The sequence below is a fragment of the Manis pentadactyla genome, chromosome 11, assembly GCF_030020395.1.
Source record: "Manis pentadactyla isolate mManPen7 chromosome 11, mManPen7.hap1, whole genome shotgun sequence".
NCBI classification, from domain to species: Eukaryota; Metazoa; Chordata; class Mammalia; order Pholidota; family Manidae; genus Manis; species Manis pentadactyla.
In genome coordinates this window covers 49,018,313-49,036,963 of record NC_080029.1, presented here as the reverse complement: position 1 = coordinate 49,036,963, position 18,651 = coordinate 49,018,313, and the positions used below count along the sequence as shown (strand labels likewise).

The window sequence follows — 18,651 nt, the reverse complement described above, 5'->3', positions numbered from 1 at the left end:
CACCCATATATACATCACAGTGTGGAAGTGGGTTCCATCATGGAGGGACCCAGCCGTGGCTGTTGGGAGTTGCCTTGGTGTCAGAGATTCAGTATCATGGGACACCGAGAATCTGAAACAGAAGCTAGAGGACACCTACCTGCAAAAAGCCACTAGGATCATTTTCCTTAATCACCTCCAGGCAGTACTCCATGAGACCTGTGGTCTGCCGCAATTTCACTGTGCAGTGAGAGATCTGATCTCGAACCACCTAGAATTGATGAGAGAACAGAATGGTCCAAAGTGCCAGAGGGTAGGAAAGAAGAAAACTGGGACTTTGGAAAGCTTCTTCAAGCCACAAACCAAGAACACCATGGACTAAATTTATGAGAATATCTGTGGTAATGTCTGCTGTGGACACTGGCTCTGGAAGACAGATTGGATAAGGGCTCTTACAGGACTTGCAGCAGTAGGACCCATCAGAAAGGCAGGCAGATGTTGGATCCGTGGGAACTTGGTTTCCTTGGTGCCTTAAGGCGCATCTTTGACAGGTCCCCCTTGCTCCCCTTCTCTGGGAAGCTGACTACCGTGAGCTGCTATATATGGGAAGTTGTGGTGTGTTTGTAAAGGAGCTGAGAAACCTGAGGTGTGGCTACAGTTTCTGCTCTTTAACACAGTGGCCCACCTTCTCCTGCCCTCTGCCTGTCCTTTCTGAAGAGCAGATGTCACCATCTGAACCCAGTTCCTTATTGCTCTATTTCTCTTTCTCTGGGGGGGTGCTGAGGTGGGGCTTAGAGGGGAAACTTGCTGGAAAACAATGAGCTAATGACAATAAGTAAGCCCGAGAAAGATGGATGAAGACTTAAGTTTTAAGAGTAATCCACTTAGAATCAATCACAGCCTCATTTTGGAAACCACTTTTAAAGGCTCTATTTGCCAAGCTGTAAGTCTGCTTTAACCTAGATAAGGATCTCTCTGAACATGCAGTTTCTGCCTCTGGGAAGTTGCCTTTGCCCAGTGTCAAATACATGACAGTACTTGAAAAGTTTCTTTTTTTGGAGATGTTCATCTTTTGTGTCTTCTGCTCAGTGCCAAATCTTGAAATGGCTTTTGAAGCATTGAGTTGAACAGGGTTTTCTATCTAGGAACCTCAATTACTCCCAACCTAGATATGTATACTACTTTGCAAAAACCTCAAAAATATCCAGCATTCCAGATTTCACTAATAAATAAAAGGGGTTTTAATAATGATTATTTAAAAACTTTTATTTGTTTCATCTTTTTGGTTTGATTATAAATTTATTTCCCATTAAAGATTATTACATCCACTTTCAAAAATAATTGGAAAATAGACCAAATAAAAGCAGATCATCTCACCCTTCAATTCAAAATTTTAAAGCATTTTGATATTCCCTTTTAGATTTTCCCTTGAGCTAGATTTATTTATAGCTGCAATCATCATATGTGACAGCTTTATCCCCTTCCCACTTAACACTGTATCATATTCCATGTTGCCACCATCAGTAAATGTTACTGGATACATAAATATCCTACTGAGTGGGTTATGTAATTAAAAAAAAATCATTCCTGTTCCCCTATTTTTGGCCATTTAAGTTCTTCCTAATTTTGACATTTCATCCATTCATTATTGCTAATCTTCAATTCTAATTTTTTTTATTGTGGTAAAATGTGCCCAACATAAAATTTACCATTTTAACTATTTTTAGTTGGACAATTCTATGACATTAAATACATTGATATTGTTGTGCAACCTTGACCATCATCTATCTCCAGACCTTTTTCATCTTCTTAAACTAAACTTTGTACCCTTTAAACATGAACTCTACCGCCCCTCCCTTCCAGCCCCTGGGAACCTTTCTGTCTCTATGGATTTGACTACTCTAGGACCCTCATATAAGGGGAATCATACATATTACTCCTTTTGTGACTGGCTTATTTCACTTAGCGTAATGTCTTCAAGGTTTATCCATATTCTAGCTTGTGTCAAAATTTTCCTCTTTTTAAAAAAAATTTTGTTATCGTTAATCTACAAATACGTGAAGAACATTATGTTTACTAGGCTCCCCACTTCACCAAGTTCCCCCTACAAACCCCATTACAGTCACTGTCCATCAGTGTAGTAAGATGCTATAAAATCACTACTTGTCTTCTCTGTGTTGTACAGCCCTCCCTATGCCCCCCCACCACATTATACATGCTAATCGTAAGGACCCCTTTCTTTTTCCCCGCCCTTATTCCTCCCTTCCCACCCATCCTCCCCAGTCCCTTTCCCTTTGGTAACTGTTAGTCCATTCTTGGGCTCTGCGATTCTGCTGCTATTTTGTTCCTTCAGTTTTTCTTTGTTCTTATACTCCACAGATGAGTGAAATCATTTGGTACTTGTCTTTCTCCACCTGGCTTATTTCACTGAGCATAATACCCTCTAGCTCCATCCATGTTGTTGCAAATGGGAGGATTTGTTTTCTTCTTATGGCTGAATAATTTTCCATTGTGTATATGTACCACCTCTTCTTTATCCATTCATCTATTGATGGACACTTAGGTTGCTTCCATTTCTTGGATATTGTAAATAGCTGCAATAAACATAGGGGTGCATCTGTCTTTTTCAAACTGGGCTTCTGCACTCTTAGGGTAAATTCCTAGAAGTGGAATTCCTGGGTCAAATGGTACTTCTATTTTGAGCTTTTTGAGGAACCTCCATATTGCTTTCCACAATGGTTGAGCTAATTTACATTCCCACCAGCAGTGTAGGAGGGTTCCCCTTTCTCCACAACCTCGCCAACATTTGCTGTTGTTTGTCTTTTGGATGGTGGTGATCCTTACTGGTGTGAGGTGATATCTCATTGTGGTTTTAATTTGCATTTCTCTGATGACTAGCGATGTGGAGCATCTTTTCATGTGTCTGTTGGCCATCTGAATTTCTTCTTTGGAGAAGTGTCTGTTCAGCTCCTCTGACCATTTTTTAATTGGATTATTTGCTTTTTGTTTGTTGAGGTATGTGAGCTCTTTATATATTTTGGATGTCAACCCTTTATCGGATCTGTCATTTATGAATATATTCTCCCATACTGCAGTGTACCTTTTGTTCTATTGATGGTGCCCTTTGCTGTACAGAAGCTTTTCAGCTTGACATAGTCCCACTTGTTCATTTTTGCTTTTGTTTTCCTTGCCCGGGGAGATATGTTCAAGAAGAAGTTGCCCATGTTTATATTCAAGAGAGTTTTGCCTATGTTTTATTCTAAGAGTTTTATGGTTTCATGACTTACATTCAAGTCTTTAACCTATTTTGAGTTTACTTTTGTGTATGGGATTAGACAGTGATCCAGTTTCATTCACTTACATGTAGCTGTCCAGTTTTGCCAGCATCATCTGGTGAAGAGACTGTCATTTCCCCATTGTATGTCCATGGCTCCTTTATCGTATACTAATTGACCATATATATTTGGGTTAATGTCTGGAGTCTCTATTCTGTTCCACTGGTCTGTGGCTCTGTTCTTGTGCCAATACCAAATTGTCTTGATTACTGTGGCTTTGTAGTAGAGCTTAAAGTTGGGGAGCGAGATCCCCCCACTTTATTCTTCTTAGGATTGTTTTAGCTATTCGGGGTCTTTGGTGTTTCCATATGAATTTTTGAACTATTTTTTCCAGTTCGTTGAAGAATGATGTTGGAAATTTGATAGGGATTGCATCAAATCTGTATATTGCTTTGGGCAGGATGGCCATTTTGATGATATTAATTCTTTCTAGCCAAGAGCATGGGATGAGTTTCCATTTGTTAGTGTCCTCTTTAATTTCTCTTAAGAGTGTCTTATAGTTTTCAAGGTATAGGTCTTTCACATCTTTGGTTAGGTTTATTTCTAGGTATTTTATTCTTTTGGATGCAATTGTGAATGGAATTGTTTTCTGGATTTCTCTTTCTATTGGTTCATTGTTAGTGTATAGGAAAGCCACAGATTTCTGTGTGTTAATTTTGTATCCTGTAACTTAACTGAATTCCAATATCAGTTCTAGTAGTTTTGGAGTGAAGTCTTTAGGGTTTTTTATGTACAATATCATGTCATGTGCAAATAGTGACAGTTTAGCTTCTTCTTTACCAATCTGGATTCCTTGTATTTCTTTGTTTTGGCTAATTACTGTGGCTAGGACCTCCAGTACTATGTTAAATAACAGTGGGGAGAGTGGGCATCCCTGTCTTGTACCCGATCTCAGAGGAAAAGCTTTCAGCTTCTCGCTGTTCAGTATGATGTTGGATGTGGGTTTATCATATATGGCCTTTATTATGTTGAGGTACTTGCCCTCTATGCCTGTTTTGTTGAGAGTTTTTATCATGAATGGATGTGGAATTTTGTCAAATGCTTTTTCAGCATCTATGGAGTGATCATGTGGTTTTTGTCCTTCTATTCATTTATGTGGTGGATGATGTTGATGGATTTTTGAATGTTGTACCATCCTTGCATCCCTGGGATGAATCCCACTTGGTCATGGTGTATGATCGTTTTGATATATTTTTGAATTCGGTTTGCTAATATTTTGTTGAGTATTTTTGCATCTATGTTCATCAGGGATATTGGTCTGCAATTTTCTTTTTTGGTGGGGTCTTTGCTTGGTTTTGGTATTAGGGTGATGTTGGCTTCATAGAATGAGTTTGGGAGTATTCCCTCCTCTTCTTTCTTTAGGAAAACTTTAAGGAGAATGGGTATTATATCTTCTCTGTATGTCTGATAAAATTCCGAGGTAAATCCATCTGGACTGGGGGTTTTGTTCTTGGGTAGTTTTTTGATTACCGATTCAATTTCTTTGCTGTTAATTGGTTTGTTTAGATTTTCTGTTTCTTCCTTGGTCAGTCTTGGAAGGTTGTATTTTTCTAGGAAGTTGTCCATTTCTTCTAGGTTTTCCAGCTTGTTAGCATATAGGTTTTCATAGTATTCTCTAATAATTCTTTGTATTTCTGTGGGGTCTGTCATGATTTTTCCTTTCTCGTTTCTGACTCTGTTGATGTTTGTTGATTCTCTTTTTCTCTTAATAAGTCTGGCTAGAGGCTTATCTATTTTATTTTCTCAAAGAACCAGCTCTTGGTTTCATTGATTTTTTCTATTGTTTCATTCTTCTCAATTTTATTTATTTCTTCTCTGATTTTTATTATGTCCCTCCTTCTGCTGACTTTAGGCCTCATTTGTTCTTCTTTTACCAATTTTGATAATTGTGATGTTAGACTATTCATTTGGGATTGTTCTTCCTTCTTTAAATATGCCTGGATTGCTTTCCTCTTAAGACTGCTTTCGCTGCATCCCACAGAAGTTGGGGCTTTGTGTTGTTGTCATTTGTTTCCATGTATTGTTGGATCTCTATTTTAATTTGGTTGTTGAGCCATTGATTATTTAGGAGCATGTTGTTAAGCCTCCATGCGTTTGTGAGCCTTTTTCTTTCTTTGTACAATTTATTTCTTGTTTTAAACCTTTGTGGTCTGAAGTTGGTTGGTAGAATTTCAATCTTTTTGAATTTACTGAGGCTCTTTTTGTGGCCTAGTATATGGTCTATTCTGGAGAATGTTCCATGCACACTTGAAAAGAATGTATATCCTGTTGCTTTTGGATGTAGAGTTCTATAGATGTCTATTAGGTCCATCTGTTCTAGTGTGTTGTTCAGTGCCTCTGTGTCCTTACTTATTTTCTGTCCGGTGGATCTATCCTTTGGAGTGAGTGGTGTGTTGAAGTCTCCTAAAATGAGTGCATTGCATTCTATTTCCTCCTTTAATTCTGTTAGTATTTTTTTCAGATATGTTGGTGCTCCTGTATTGGGTGCATATATATTTATAATGGTTATATCCTCTTGTTGGACTGAGCCCTTTATCATTATGTAATGTCCTTCTTTATCTCTTGTAAATTTTCCTCTTTTTAAGACTGAGTAATATTCCATTGTAAGTATAGTTGACCCTTTAACAACATGGTGTTGAACTGCAGGGGACCACAGATATGTGCATTTTTTTTTCAATAAATATATTGGAATAATTTTTGTGATTTGTGCAATTTGAAGAAACATCTTCTTTTTTCTAGCTTACTTTATTGTAAGAATACAGTATATAATACATATAACATACAATATATGTGCTAATTGACTGTCATTGGTAAGGCTTCAGTCAACAGTAGGATATGAATAGTTAGGTTTTTGGGGAATCAAGTGTTTACACATGGATTTTCAACTGCCTGGGGGGTCAACATGCCTAACCTCTGTGTTGTTCAAGAGTCAACTGTATATACCACATTTTGTTTATCCATTCATCTATTGGTGGACATTAGCTTCCACCTTTAGGCTATTGTGAATAAAGCTGCTATGATCATTGGTATACAAATATCTGTGTGAGTACCTGCTTTGCTTCTTTTGGGTATATACCTGGAAGTGGAATTGCTGAATCATATGGCAAGTCTATTCTAATTTTTTAAGAAACAATCTTACTGTTTTACAAAGCAGCTGGACCATTTTAAATTCCTGACAGCAATGTGCAAGGATTCTAATTTCTCCACACTCTCACTGACACTTACTGTCTATTTTTAAAAAAATAATGGCCCTTCTAATAGATGTGAAGTGTTATCTCACTGTGGTCTGATTTACATTTCCCTGATGACTAGTGATGTTGAGTATCTTTTCACGTTCTTATTGGCTATTTGTCTATTTTCTGAGAAGAAATGTCTGTTCAAGTCCTTTGCCCATGTATTTTTAATTGATCTGTTTGTTTTGTTGTCTTTTGATGTACAGAATTTATAAATTTTCCTGAAGTTCAATTGTCTACTTCTTTTGCTGCCTATGCCTGTGTTGTCATATCTAAGACATCACCACCAAATTCAGTGCCTGAAGCATTGGACAATGTTTTCATCTAAGAGTTTTACAGTTTTAGTTGTTACATTTAACTCTTTGATCCATTTTGAGTTAATTTGTGTATACAGTGTTAGGCAGTAGTCCAACTTCACTCTTTTGCATGTGGGTAGTCAATTTTCCCAGCTTTATTTGTTGAAAAACTGTTCTTTTCCTAATGAATGGTCTTAGCACCCTTTTCAAAAATCATTGGACCACATATGTGAGAGTTTATCAGTGGTGTGTGTCCGTCTTTATGCAAGTACCAACTTTTTTTGATTATTGTAGTTTGTAGTAAGTTTTGTAATCAGTAAGTTTAAGAACTCCAACTTCATCGTTTTTCAAGATGTTTTGGCTATTTGGAGTTTCCTAATTTTTGGACAGATGATTTGGCCTTGCTTTTTAATGTAAGTAAAATATTAAATAAAATGTAGTATTTAAAATCTCTTTATTGGAATTGGTATAAGAAGCTAACTTTGATGAAGATGATTTGTTTTGTGATTTTGGTGGCATGGTAGCAGGGGGATCATATTTAAAATTCACTGGCAAATTAATTTCCTTCTAATATTGTGTACATTTCTACCAAACTACCACCACTGTCTGTCAGTATGGCTCAAGGAATGCAAAGTATTTATTTTTTAATCAGGAAGTAAACAGGAAGGTTAAGTTACTGCTTCCAGGGAAAAAACACCCATAAGTAAAACATTTAAAAATGTAAGACAAGGGGACCTACAGTTCATATGTTGCTCTTTTCTGTTACATGAGGCTTACCTAACTGCTCTGAGAAAATACTTTTATATTTTGGTAGCTTGGTAGAAGAAAACACAACAGTCACCATTAGCTATCCAAATAGCATTTGCCCTAAGGACTATACGTAACTGACCGGTTCTCAAAGTCTTAATAACAAGCACAGACCAGATCTGAGCACTGTAACCCAGAAAGTGTTAGCTGGAAGGCAAAATAGACATAATTATTGTGCTTACTTTTCAAAGCATTGAGCTCAGTGATAATTTTATTATCTAAATGTGCTGAAATAAATGTTACTCAGGCCTTATAAAATTCTTTGTCTGCTTCTATAAATTCCTTTCTCAAGCAAGACTTATTTGGTGCCAAAGAAGCTTTCTGAGTGTTGAAGCTTCCTGGCAACTCTTAAGAAGCTTCAGGGATGCACTGCCAAAGAGCTGGTGAGTTTCAGTGGGGGGTTGCCATTGGCTCCCCTATTCCATGGTTCATACTTCTTGGAAGGACTCAATATCCCTGAGTTCCTGGCTCTCAACTCCCGCTGTTGCTACAGTGGATTCTGGTTCATCTTTTTACATTTTAATTGACCATTTACAATGGTCACAGTAGCCTTTGATAAAAATCACTACTAAAAATTAAACTATGGGGTTCCCAGAAGCAGCGTTTTTAGCTGTGTTTTAATAGATTTTAGTTTCTGAATTAATTTAGCAAGATGTCGCATCTTATGGATGTCAGCTGGATAATCAGATCTTTTAAAAGTATAAATATTTTTTTTCTAAATGAGTATCTTTATCAGTTCTCTTACCCTACTTTCTTCACTGTGCTATTTCTACTGCTTCTTATAATTATTTATTTCTGTATTATATTTTTTGTGGAAAAACAATTCCTAGGAAGCCAGGTTATATTACTTTTCCTTTGAGTTCCACATTTCTGTGCAGTGACTCTACTGCTCCTGAGAAACCCTTGGCACCATGCTTGTAGCTGCCTGTAACTTTAAGAGTTCCTTTTCTCAAGAAGGAAGTGTGCAAGTTGCAGGAATGGCACATAGGGACTGGGAAACAATCTCCCTGCTTTCATCTGCATCAAAGCCTAAACCAGCTCTCATGGGACAATGAATTAATCTGTGGTCCGTAGTTTCAGAGAAGGCTTTTCAGCAGTCACCCTCTGCTCTGGATGGCAGGTCCAACAGATCATTTGAACAGTTTTATTTTGTTAAGTGGTATATTTGTAAAGGTGATTTCTTGGGTCAGGGGATGACACTGACACTGATTTGGAAACGGAGAGGTTGAGAATAGACTACTGTGCCCCTTTAAATGCTCAGACTTTTTCAGTAGCACAGAGCAATCCTTTATAGCTTAGATAACACAAATGTAAAATTTTGTTTGGCCTTCCACAACTACATTTTCCCATTCCATCTTCTACCTCTATTCAGGCTCATGTGATACAACCAGCAGCAAGAACTGAGTTTAATTAAGGGAAATTTAAGTATCTTAAACAATTTTGCTCTTCACACCCTTCCTTCTCCTCAATCACCTCTCCATCTTACATGTGGCTCTTCAAAATTTTTTATTTCTTTATTTTAATAAATACTTTTTCCCATACTATTCTCTCTCATCATGGGTTCTGGAGGGAATATCACTAATGGATTTCTAGTTTAAGTAAATACTGACACATCTCTTTCCTACTTCAAGAAATTCTTTTTTTTAATTGTCATCTATATTGTCCCATTACAGTTTAAAATAATTTCTCCTAATTATAAGTAATAATTTCTTTTTTCTATTTAAGGTACATTCTTTAAAGATGCAAACTTGAAGAATTTATTCTTCAAAAGTATTTTTGGTCGGTGGGGGGAGTTTCTATGTGTCTCATCATGTCTTGAAGCAGAATGACCAATTGATGCTTATTTGTGAGTAAAGTGAAATGCTTTGGCCTTAGATTCACCCAGTAATTTTTTTCCTAGAGTAGAATATTATCTCCTATATATCATTATATTCACTGAAACTTAGAGGCATTTAAATTAAGGAATATAATTTTAAATTTCCCACATACCACCATTCCTCTAACATTATTTTAGGCAACTATTTCCTCCATTCTCTTGATACCATACTTTGTACTAGTATTATTAATTTACCCACATTGGCAAGTAATCATTTAATGCTTTGCGTTTTTAATCAAGAAATGAATCGTTTAGGCCTATTAAATAAATAAAACATGCACCTGTTTTGAGGAAGGCTTGAGGTGTTGACAGCAAAACTGTGAACAAAAGTGTGAATTTATTTATTAGTTCTAATAGTTTTTTTGTGGAGTCTTGAGGGTTTTCTCTATATAGTATCATGCCACCTGCAAGTAGTGACAGATATACTTCTTTCTTATTAATTTGGATGCCTTATTTCTTTTTATTTTCTGATTGCTGTGGCTAGGACTTCCAGTACTATGTTGAATAAAAGTGGTGAGAGTGGACATCCTTGTCTTGTTCCTGATCTTAGAGGAAAAGATTTTGGCTTTTCACTGTATAAGTATGATGGTAGCTGTGGGTTTGTCATATATGGCCTTTATTATGTTGAGGTATATCCCTCTATAACCATTTGGTTGAGAATTTGATCATGAATGGATGTTGAATTTTGTGAAATATTTTTATTGCATCTATTGAGATGATTATATGATTTTTATCCTTTATTTTGTTAATGTGGTATATCATGGTGATTGATTTGCAGATATTGAACCAACCTTTCATCCCTGGATTAAATCCCACTTGATAATGACCTTTTAATGTATTTTTGAATTTGTGTTGCTTAATATTTTGTTGATGATTTTTGCATCTATGTTCACCAGGGATATCAGTCTATAATTTTTCCTTTTTGTAGTATCTTTGTCTAGTTTTGGTATCACAGTAATGTTGGCCTTGTAGAATGAACTTGCAAATATTCATTCCTCTTCAATTTTCTGGATTAGTTTGAGAAGGATAGGTATTGACTCTTTAAATGTTTAGTAGAATTTTTCTGTGAAGCCATCTGGTTCTGTCTTTTTGTTTGTTGGTAGTTTTTTTACTAGTGATTCAATTTCATTACTAGTAATCAGTCTGTTCAGATTTTCTATTTCTTCCTGATTCAGTCTTAGAGGATTGTATATTTCTAGGAATTTATCCATTTTTTTCTGTTGTCCAATTTGTTGGCATGTAATTGTTTATAGTAATCTCCTATAATCCTTTGTATTTCTATATTATCAGTCATAACTTCTTTCATTTCTGATTTTATTTATTTATTTGAGTCCTCTCTGTTTTTCTAGATGAGTCTGGCTAAAGGTTTATTGATTTTGTTTATCTTTTCAAAGAACCAGCTCTTATTGTCACTGAACGTTTTTACTTTTTGTCTCTTTCATTTATTTCTGCTCTGATATTTTCATCTTTTTATTTTGTGTATCCCTTAACTAATTATTGTAGGTATAGTTGATTTTTACAAATTTTGTTTTTTAACTTTCACACTAGCTCTATATATGATTGATCTACTACCATGTTTACTTTAAGCAGTGAAATTTTTTCTTATTTCTGTTACACCATTTCCTTTTCCACTTAACGAATTGCCTTTGAAGTTTCTCGTAAATCTGGTCTAGTTGTGATGAATTTCTATAAGTTTTGTTTCTCTGGAAAACTCTTAATCTCTCCTTCAATTCTGAATGAACCTTTCTGGGTAGAGCATTTTTGGTTTTAGGTTTTTCCCTTAACTTTGCATATATCATGCCACTCCCTCTGGCCTGCAAAGTTTCTGCTGATAAATGAGCTGATAATATTATGGGTGTTTTCTTGCATGGAATTAGTTCCTGTTTTCCTGCTGCTTTCAAGGTTCTCTCTGTGGCTTTAATTTTTGACATTTTAATTATTATGTGTCTTAGTGTGGATCTCTTTCAGTTTATCTTGATTGGGGCTCTCTGTGCTTCCTGGACCTGGATTCCTGTTTCCTTCCCCAGGTTAGGGTGGTTTTCAGCTATTATTTCTTCAGATAGGTTTTCTGCCCCTTTCTCTCTTTCTTCTTCTTCTGGGACCCCTATAATGCTAATGTCAGTAGGCTTGATGTTGTCCTAGAGGTACCTTAACCTATCTTGTTTTCTGGTTTTTTTATTCTTCTTGCTCTTTAGCTTGGATGATTTCCACTACCATACTTTTGAGATAGTTGATTTGTTCTTCTGCATCTTGTAATATGCTGTTGAGTCCCTCTAATGTTATTTTCATTCCAGTATTGTATTCTTCAGTTCTGACAAGTTCTTTTTTATGTTTTCTATCTCTTTGTTGAAGTTCTCTCTGAATTCCTCCACTCTTCTCCTGAGTTTGATGACTATCTTTATGACCATTACTTTGAGTTCTTTATCTGGTGGATTACAGGATGCAGACCTATCCTATCTTGAAGGTAGTGGCCTTATGCAGAAGGTGTTCTGTGGGGCCCAGATGTGCAATCCCCTCTGGTCACCAGAACCAGGTATTCCAGGGGTGTTCCCTGTGTAGGTTGCATGTGCCCTCCTGTGACTGGGCTGCAAGTGCTGAAGGCATGCTGGTGGGTAAAGTTAGCCATCAGTGTGTTTGGCTTGAGGTCTGGTCACAACTATTGTTGTGGACCTGCTGGTGTATTGGGCTGTCCCTTCCCTCCCTGGGAGGGGCTCTGGTTCTTATTGAGGCTGCCTACTGGTGTGGCAGGGCAGGAGCCACTTTGGACGCATGCTTGCCAGAGTGGGCAAGTTGGACAGGGAAGGTCCACAGGGGAATGCCAGGGTGGTACAAGTGCTTCCAGCAGGGTAGGTGGAGAGTGTCAGACCTAGCATCCATGAGTATCGGGGCTGCTAGGTGAAGGAGGGTTAAAAAAAAAAAGTGCCCACCAGTGCTTTCATTCCCAGAAAAAGTTCCTACAGATCCATGCTCCTCTAGCATGTGTGTTAAAATTAGTCAGTATATCTTCATGTATGGTTCAGACACTTTTCAAACTGCTACCTCTGGGCTGGATTTCACACTGAATGGAAATGCGCACTGGTTCTTTAAGAGCAGAGTCTCAAATACTGATGGCTAACAGGTACATGAAAAGATTCTCCACATTACTAATCATCAGGGAAATGCAAATCAAAACCATAGTGAGATATTACCTCATACCAGTCAGAATGGCCACTATCCAAAAAACAAGAAATAACAAGTGTTGGTAGCATGTAGAGTAAAGGAAACCCTCCTACAGTGTTGGTGGGAATGTAAACTGGTGCAGCCACATGGAAAACAGTATGGAGTTTCCTCAAAAAATGAAAAATAGAAATACCATATGACCCAGTAACTCTACTTCTAGGAATTTACCCAAAGAAAACAAAATCTCTGACTCAAAAAGATATATGTGCCCCTATGCTTATTGCCACATTATTCACAATAGCCAAGATATGAAAGCAACCAAAATACATGAATGGATAAAGAATATGTGGTACATATACACAATGGAATATTATTCAGCCATTAAAAAAAAAGAAATCCTGCCATTTGTGACAACATGGATGGACCTAGAGGATATTATGCTAAGTGAAATAAACCAGGTGGAGATAGACAAATACCATATGATTTCACTTACTTATGGAGTATAAAAATAAAACAAAACAAAATGAACAAAATGAACAAAATGAGCAGTAGACTCATAGACACTGAGAAGCGACTGGTAGTTACCATGGAAGGGTTGGGGTCAGTGGGTGAAATAGGTGAAGGGGAGAAAGAGGCACTAAATCTCAACCATAATATAAATTAGTCATGGGGATGCAAGTATAACATAGAGAATATAGTCAATGGTTCTGTAACATCTTTCTATGTTGACAGATAGTAACTGCACTAGTTAGGGTGAGGATTTAATAATGTGTGGACCTATTAAATCATTGTGTTGTACACTTGAAACCAATATAATATTGTATATCAACTATACTTCAATAAAGAAAAAAAAGAGCAAAGTCTCAGCTCCTGTAGCCCTCTGGCTCTCTTGGAATTAAGCCCCACTGTTTTTCAAAGTCAGATGTTATGGGGGCTCATCTTTCCAGTGCAGATCCCAAAGGCCTTGGGTACCCAATGTGAGGCTTGAACCCCTTGCTCCTCAGGGAGGACCTCCACACCTGTGATATATCTTCTGCTTGGGGTGCTGGGGGTGGGGGTGGGGGGGTTAGTTCCTAACCTCATCTCTGCCCCTCCTCCCTTCTTGATGTGCTTTTTCTTTATATCTTTAGCAGAGGAAGAACTGTTCTGCTAGTCTTCATCATTCTCAATGAGAGTTGTTCTATATTCAGTTGCAGTCTGGGTGTGTCCATGGGAGGAGGTGAGGTCAGGATCTTCCTCCTCCACCTCTTCCATCTTTTCCTCACTTTTCTGCCTGCCTTCCTTCCCTTCTTCCTTCCCTTTCCCTCCCCTCCCTCCTTCTCTCTCTCTACATCAAAGGACTACTTGGCTATTAGGAAGAAATGGCAAACAGCTTAAGTAAGCAATTTGACAAGCCAATAATATTCCTAGTGTAAATGTGTATTCTTAATGATAAAGCCATGTAATTAATTATTTGTAAATACAATGGGAACATAACAGGCAACACATGGTAAATAATAACAAAGATAATAATGCTAAGGAAACACAATAGTACAGTTGGATGCAAAATCAAGCATTCTAAAGATAACTACAATTGGGAATGGAGGCCCTCTATGAAAATGAAAAGCTCTATAAAACAGGAAGTATTATCATTATCTTTCAGCATTCTTGATGAGTAATTTTGTTGGTGTGTTAATTTACCAATCACCCATGGAAATTGTAGAGTTTTTCAGAATATTCCTTTGGGCTTACCAAAGAATAAAATAATGACATTTGTAAAATTCTTGAGAAAAGTGTAGATCACTAAGAACACGTTTTAATTTAAGTGCTCTCACGGGTTGCCTGTGAGGATTACAGACAGTGAGGGTATTTTAAGGTCTAACTCAGCTAAGGAGGCCCTGGGAAGGATGTTAACAAAACATAGTTTGGACAAGAAACCTGGGGATCTCTTTTACTCTGCTGATTGTAGGGATATTGTCCAAGTAGCCCCACATATGAGTTAATAATATTTCTTGAAAGCTCAAAAGCATTTTTCCCTCTAGTAGCTTTCTGATGTTTGATTAGTTAACTACATCCTGATAATAGATATTTAGCTCCCAGTGTTTTTTATGCCACAGAATAGTACTAATTACAATTTACATTTCAGTGTTCCTAAAATATGGCCACATCTGCATATGTCTCAAAGCCTTTGTTTTTAGCTTTTAAAAACAGCTTGCCAAACTTTGTGAACTATTTTAGAGGATCATCAATTATGAACTCAAGTTGCTATAGAATTTCATAGGTTCAGAGACAATCAGACCTATGTATAGGCTAACGCTATACCATGAACTCTGGTATTATGGAATGTCCCTAGGAGCACTTCTTCAGTGTGCTGAATGAAACCTTATTTCCAGTCATTCCTTCTCTATGATAGACAATAATGATAGCTAATATTTATTAAGTACTATGCTAAGTGCTTTACAATGCTTTATGAGGTGAAAACTACTTCTAGCCTTATTTTCCACACACGTGAAATAAACTGAGCTATAGTCTTGCCCACAGTTAGAAACTATGTCAGTGATAAAGTGTGTCCTCACATCCTGTTCTCTGTGATACAGAATCTGGGCTCTTCACCACTCAGCCCCATCTTACTTCAGAACCAGAACTATTCAATCTGCTCAAGCAATCAGTGCTTTCAGAAAGGAGCATGAGTAAATTATAAAAACTGTCTTTATACACACTTGCTTTTCAGCATCCTTAGCCTTTTGGATTGCTCAAAAAAGAAGGTTGCCAGAAAAACACACACACAACTCTCCTCTTTGTCAGCAAAAAGCAGGCCCCCAGAGACCACTGCCAAAGGGAAGCGGAAGACCATGAGGTTACCCCCACTGGACTGGGAGTGATGGGTGAGCAAGCAGACACAGAAAGAAGTACTGTGCTTGGCAAGTGATGTCTATAAAGGGCCAGTCTTTTCTCACAAATATGAGTAGCTACAGAAGTAACAAGAAAGGAAAAAGGTGGGGGGAAAGCAGAGGGAGGGAGATGTGGAGGCATTTATCAATTAAGGTGTTGGCACTGCTGGCTGTTTTTAGAAGCAGTAACAGAAACAATCAGCTAAAAACATCAGATAAACAAATTTCTTGAGACAGAAGACAGAACAGCTTTGCTGCCATGGGGGATGACGGGCCACCTGTCTCTTATTTCCATAGTTCTTTGGGATGTGGGGCAGGGAACTCCATCCTGGGCAGGGTGGAATGAGAGCAGGCAGCCGCTTCTGCTCAGTGCTGCTACTGCCTGGGCAGGCCATCAGTCCAGTGGACAGTCACCAGACACGGAGTCCCAATGACATGGTAAGGTTGTACCCACAGCACAGCCCGTAACTGATGCTCATACAGTCCCATCCTGCAGAGGCAACACTAAGGAGGGAGGCTTGGGGGCTTTCATGCCTCTCTGCCACTTTTTGATATGGTTAAGTGATGCTTTCTCAAGCTTTGATTCCCTCTTTCATGCAGATAGCTGCTCCTAGGTTTCTCCCATTTAGGAAACCTACAGAGTTGCCACTGTAGCCACCCTATGCCTTTTAAGAAACTGTTCAGTGCATTCTGTTTAAAGATGCCAAGAAATGTTATAAAAAAGATTTTCATTGATAAAAAGTTAAAATTTTATGGCTATACACTAACAAGGATGATCCACTATTCAAAGGGAAACCCAGCTGTCAAGTTCTTTTACCAAAGACAACTGTGTTTTATTTTAAATAGCTCTGTGATTGAAATGATATTTTGAGTTTCACTATAACTTAGAAGTTCTGGATTTCTGAAGGGTGCTAACATGAAGGGCTATAGTGACAATATTTTAGTCATGTAATAGCAGGCAGTGGAGATAGAAAACATCCACAGGTCCTCATGACTGGATGCAGCAAGACCAGGGTGCACTGTGCTGATCACCACCTTCTTCCCTCACAGCTTTGCTGATTCCTGCAGGCAAGACTGTCAGCTGCCCTCAACACACACCTCCCAAAGTTTGGGCTTACTCCAGTGCCAGCTCTTCCATGAGGTGATCTACGACCTTTCAGCTAGAAGTAATTTTGTCCTCCTCACAACTTTTATGGCATGGGCCGCCTTCTCCTGGAAGCTCATTTCCTACCTGGGCTGGAGTCATTTGTGGATATGACTTATCCCCTGAACTAAAGCTCCATGATGGCAGGACTGCTCCTGAGTCACCTTTGTGTCCCTCTGTTCCCTTGCACCCCAGCCCTTGGCTCCTAGCAGGTGTGCCTCAGGTGCTGACTGGCTGGTGAAAGGGTGGGGATGGGGACATGCCTTCTCTCTGCTTTGTACTCTCACAGCCAGAGGCAGGAGAGTGCGTGTTCCAGGTTCTGGGCTCTGAAGCCAGGTTAGGAGGACTGGAAGTCTGGGTTCTTGGACTAGTTCTTAGTATCATGATGCCCTGACCTCTAGAATGGGGGCAATAGTAAGAATGATCCTGTAGAGCTGTTGGGAGGAATAAATGCGTTGATCCCTGCAAAACAATTTGTATAGTGCTCTTAAAGAACGTATCCCCACGTTAGCTATTGTGATGAAAGCCAGAGCTTGATCGCTAAGGGTACTTTGCTGCCTGGGCAACCTCAGAACCACACCTCACAGCATTTCTAGATTTTAATTCAGATAAGAATGGTGACTCTGGAAAAATTTTTCAGACTTGATCTAACTATCTTGAATGAAAACGCTTAAGGAGTAGAACACCATTTCCCAGATTGTTGCAGCTAAATGTGTAAGATTGATACCCGTGTGGTAAAACCTTCAGGGAAGTTTTTGGGTAAAAAACAGTATCTTCAATCCTGCCTCTACTTTCCTCCCCTATATTCTAGGAATTGTTACATGTTACCATGAAATACAGTCCAATGGTCAGTTAGGGAATTCAAAAGCAAGTAACAGACATTAAGTGATGGAAGCCTGGAAATTGCTAAGCTAGAGAAAGCCACCTATGTAAATGTCACTGTCATCAACACTTCGTGAATTATGCATGCCACTGGCCACAGCAGTGCCTCCCTAGGAAAGCCCAGTGCCTTCCTCATGACCTTCAGTTCTAGTGCAAAGGCTCCATGGAGCTGGGGTCATTGTGGTGCCCCTCAGGGGCTTGGGTTTATTCTAAGATGAACTGAGAGGGTCTTTTATTTAGACCCAGACACCAGGAAACAGTGATGGCATCGCTGGAAGGAGTGTTGCCATTGCCAGAGTTGGTTTGCTGTCCCAACCAACAGGCTGAGCTCTCTGAACATTAGAGCCCTGGCACTTTTCTTCCAAATGCCTGGTTCAGAGTCAACTTCAAAACATGCAATTTTCTTTATTAAGGAATCTGCTGTGCCTCTTCTTGATAAAACTGTGCTGTTTCTGTGTCATCAGGAATAGTCAAAGAGACTGGGCACTGATACCGCACCAGAGCTGGTCAGGCCAGTGCACTTCACCATGGGGCACAGCCCTCAAGAGCCCGTTCTGTCTTGGACCCTGTTGTCACAGCTCAGCCTCTTGCCTGCCTCAATTTCAAAGTCCCCTCAGAGTGACAGTTGGGTAAGTCACAAAGGCAGGGGAGGAAGGTTTATATTCCAACCACATTATTGCCCTGACTTTGGGGAAGGAAGAATCAGGTCTGTGGCTCTTAATGTGTATTTGAGGAGAAGCAGATGGGTAGTGGAGCACTGGGCCCTGGTGTGTGTGGGTGGTACCCACAGTAAGGATTGGCAGCTCTGCTGCTCGGGGCTCAGCACTGCCAGTCTTGCTGCAGGTCTTGCTCAGGTCTTGCTCAGGTCTCATGCCCGAGTTAGCAAATGGTTTCTTGCCTTGCTTCCAGTAACCACCAATTGCTTACTGGCCCTGCTAGAGGCTTCCCTACCAGCAAGCTTTAGTCCCAAGTCTTATAACCTGTGTTCTCTTATTTCTTCATTTTGAAACTCTTCCTTGGTTCTCCTATTGGAATCCCCTTCTTTTAGAAATGGGGCCTTCTCTTGTTCT

General features: G+C 38.8%; 1 protein-coding gene across 9 annotated transcripts in view; it reads right to left on the bottom strand.

Moving 5' to 3' along the window:
- Positions 1–18,651, bottom strand: part of TRIM9 (tripartite motif containing 9) — a 118,393-nt gene that overhangs the window by 33,026 nt on the left and 66,716 nt on the right. For all 9 annotated transcript variants that reach the window (XM_036917676.2, XM_036917685.2, XM_036917669.2 and 6 more), the window contains exon 4: positions 140–250. In XM_036917676.2, coding sequence (XP_036773571.2) covers positions 140–250 — 111 coding nt within the window. The remainder of the gene's footprint in view (positions 1–139; positions 251–18,651) is intronic.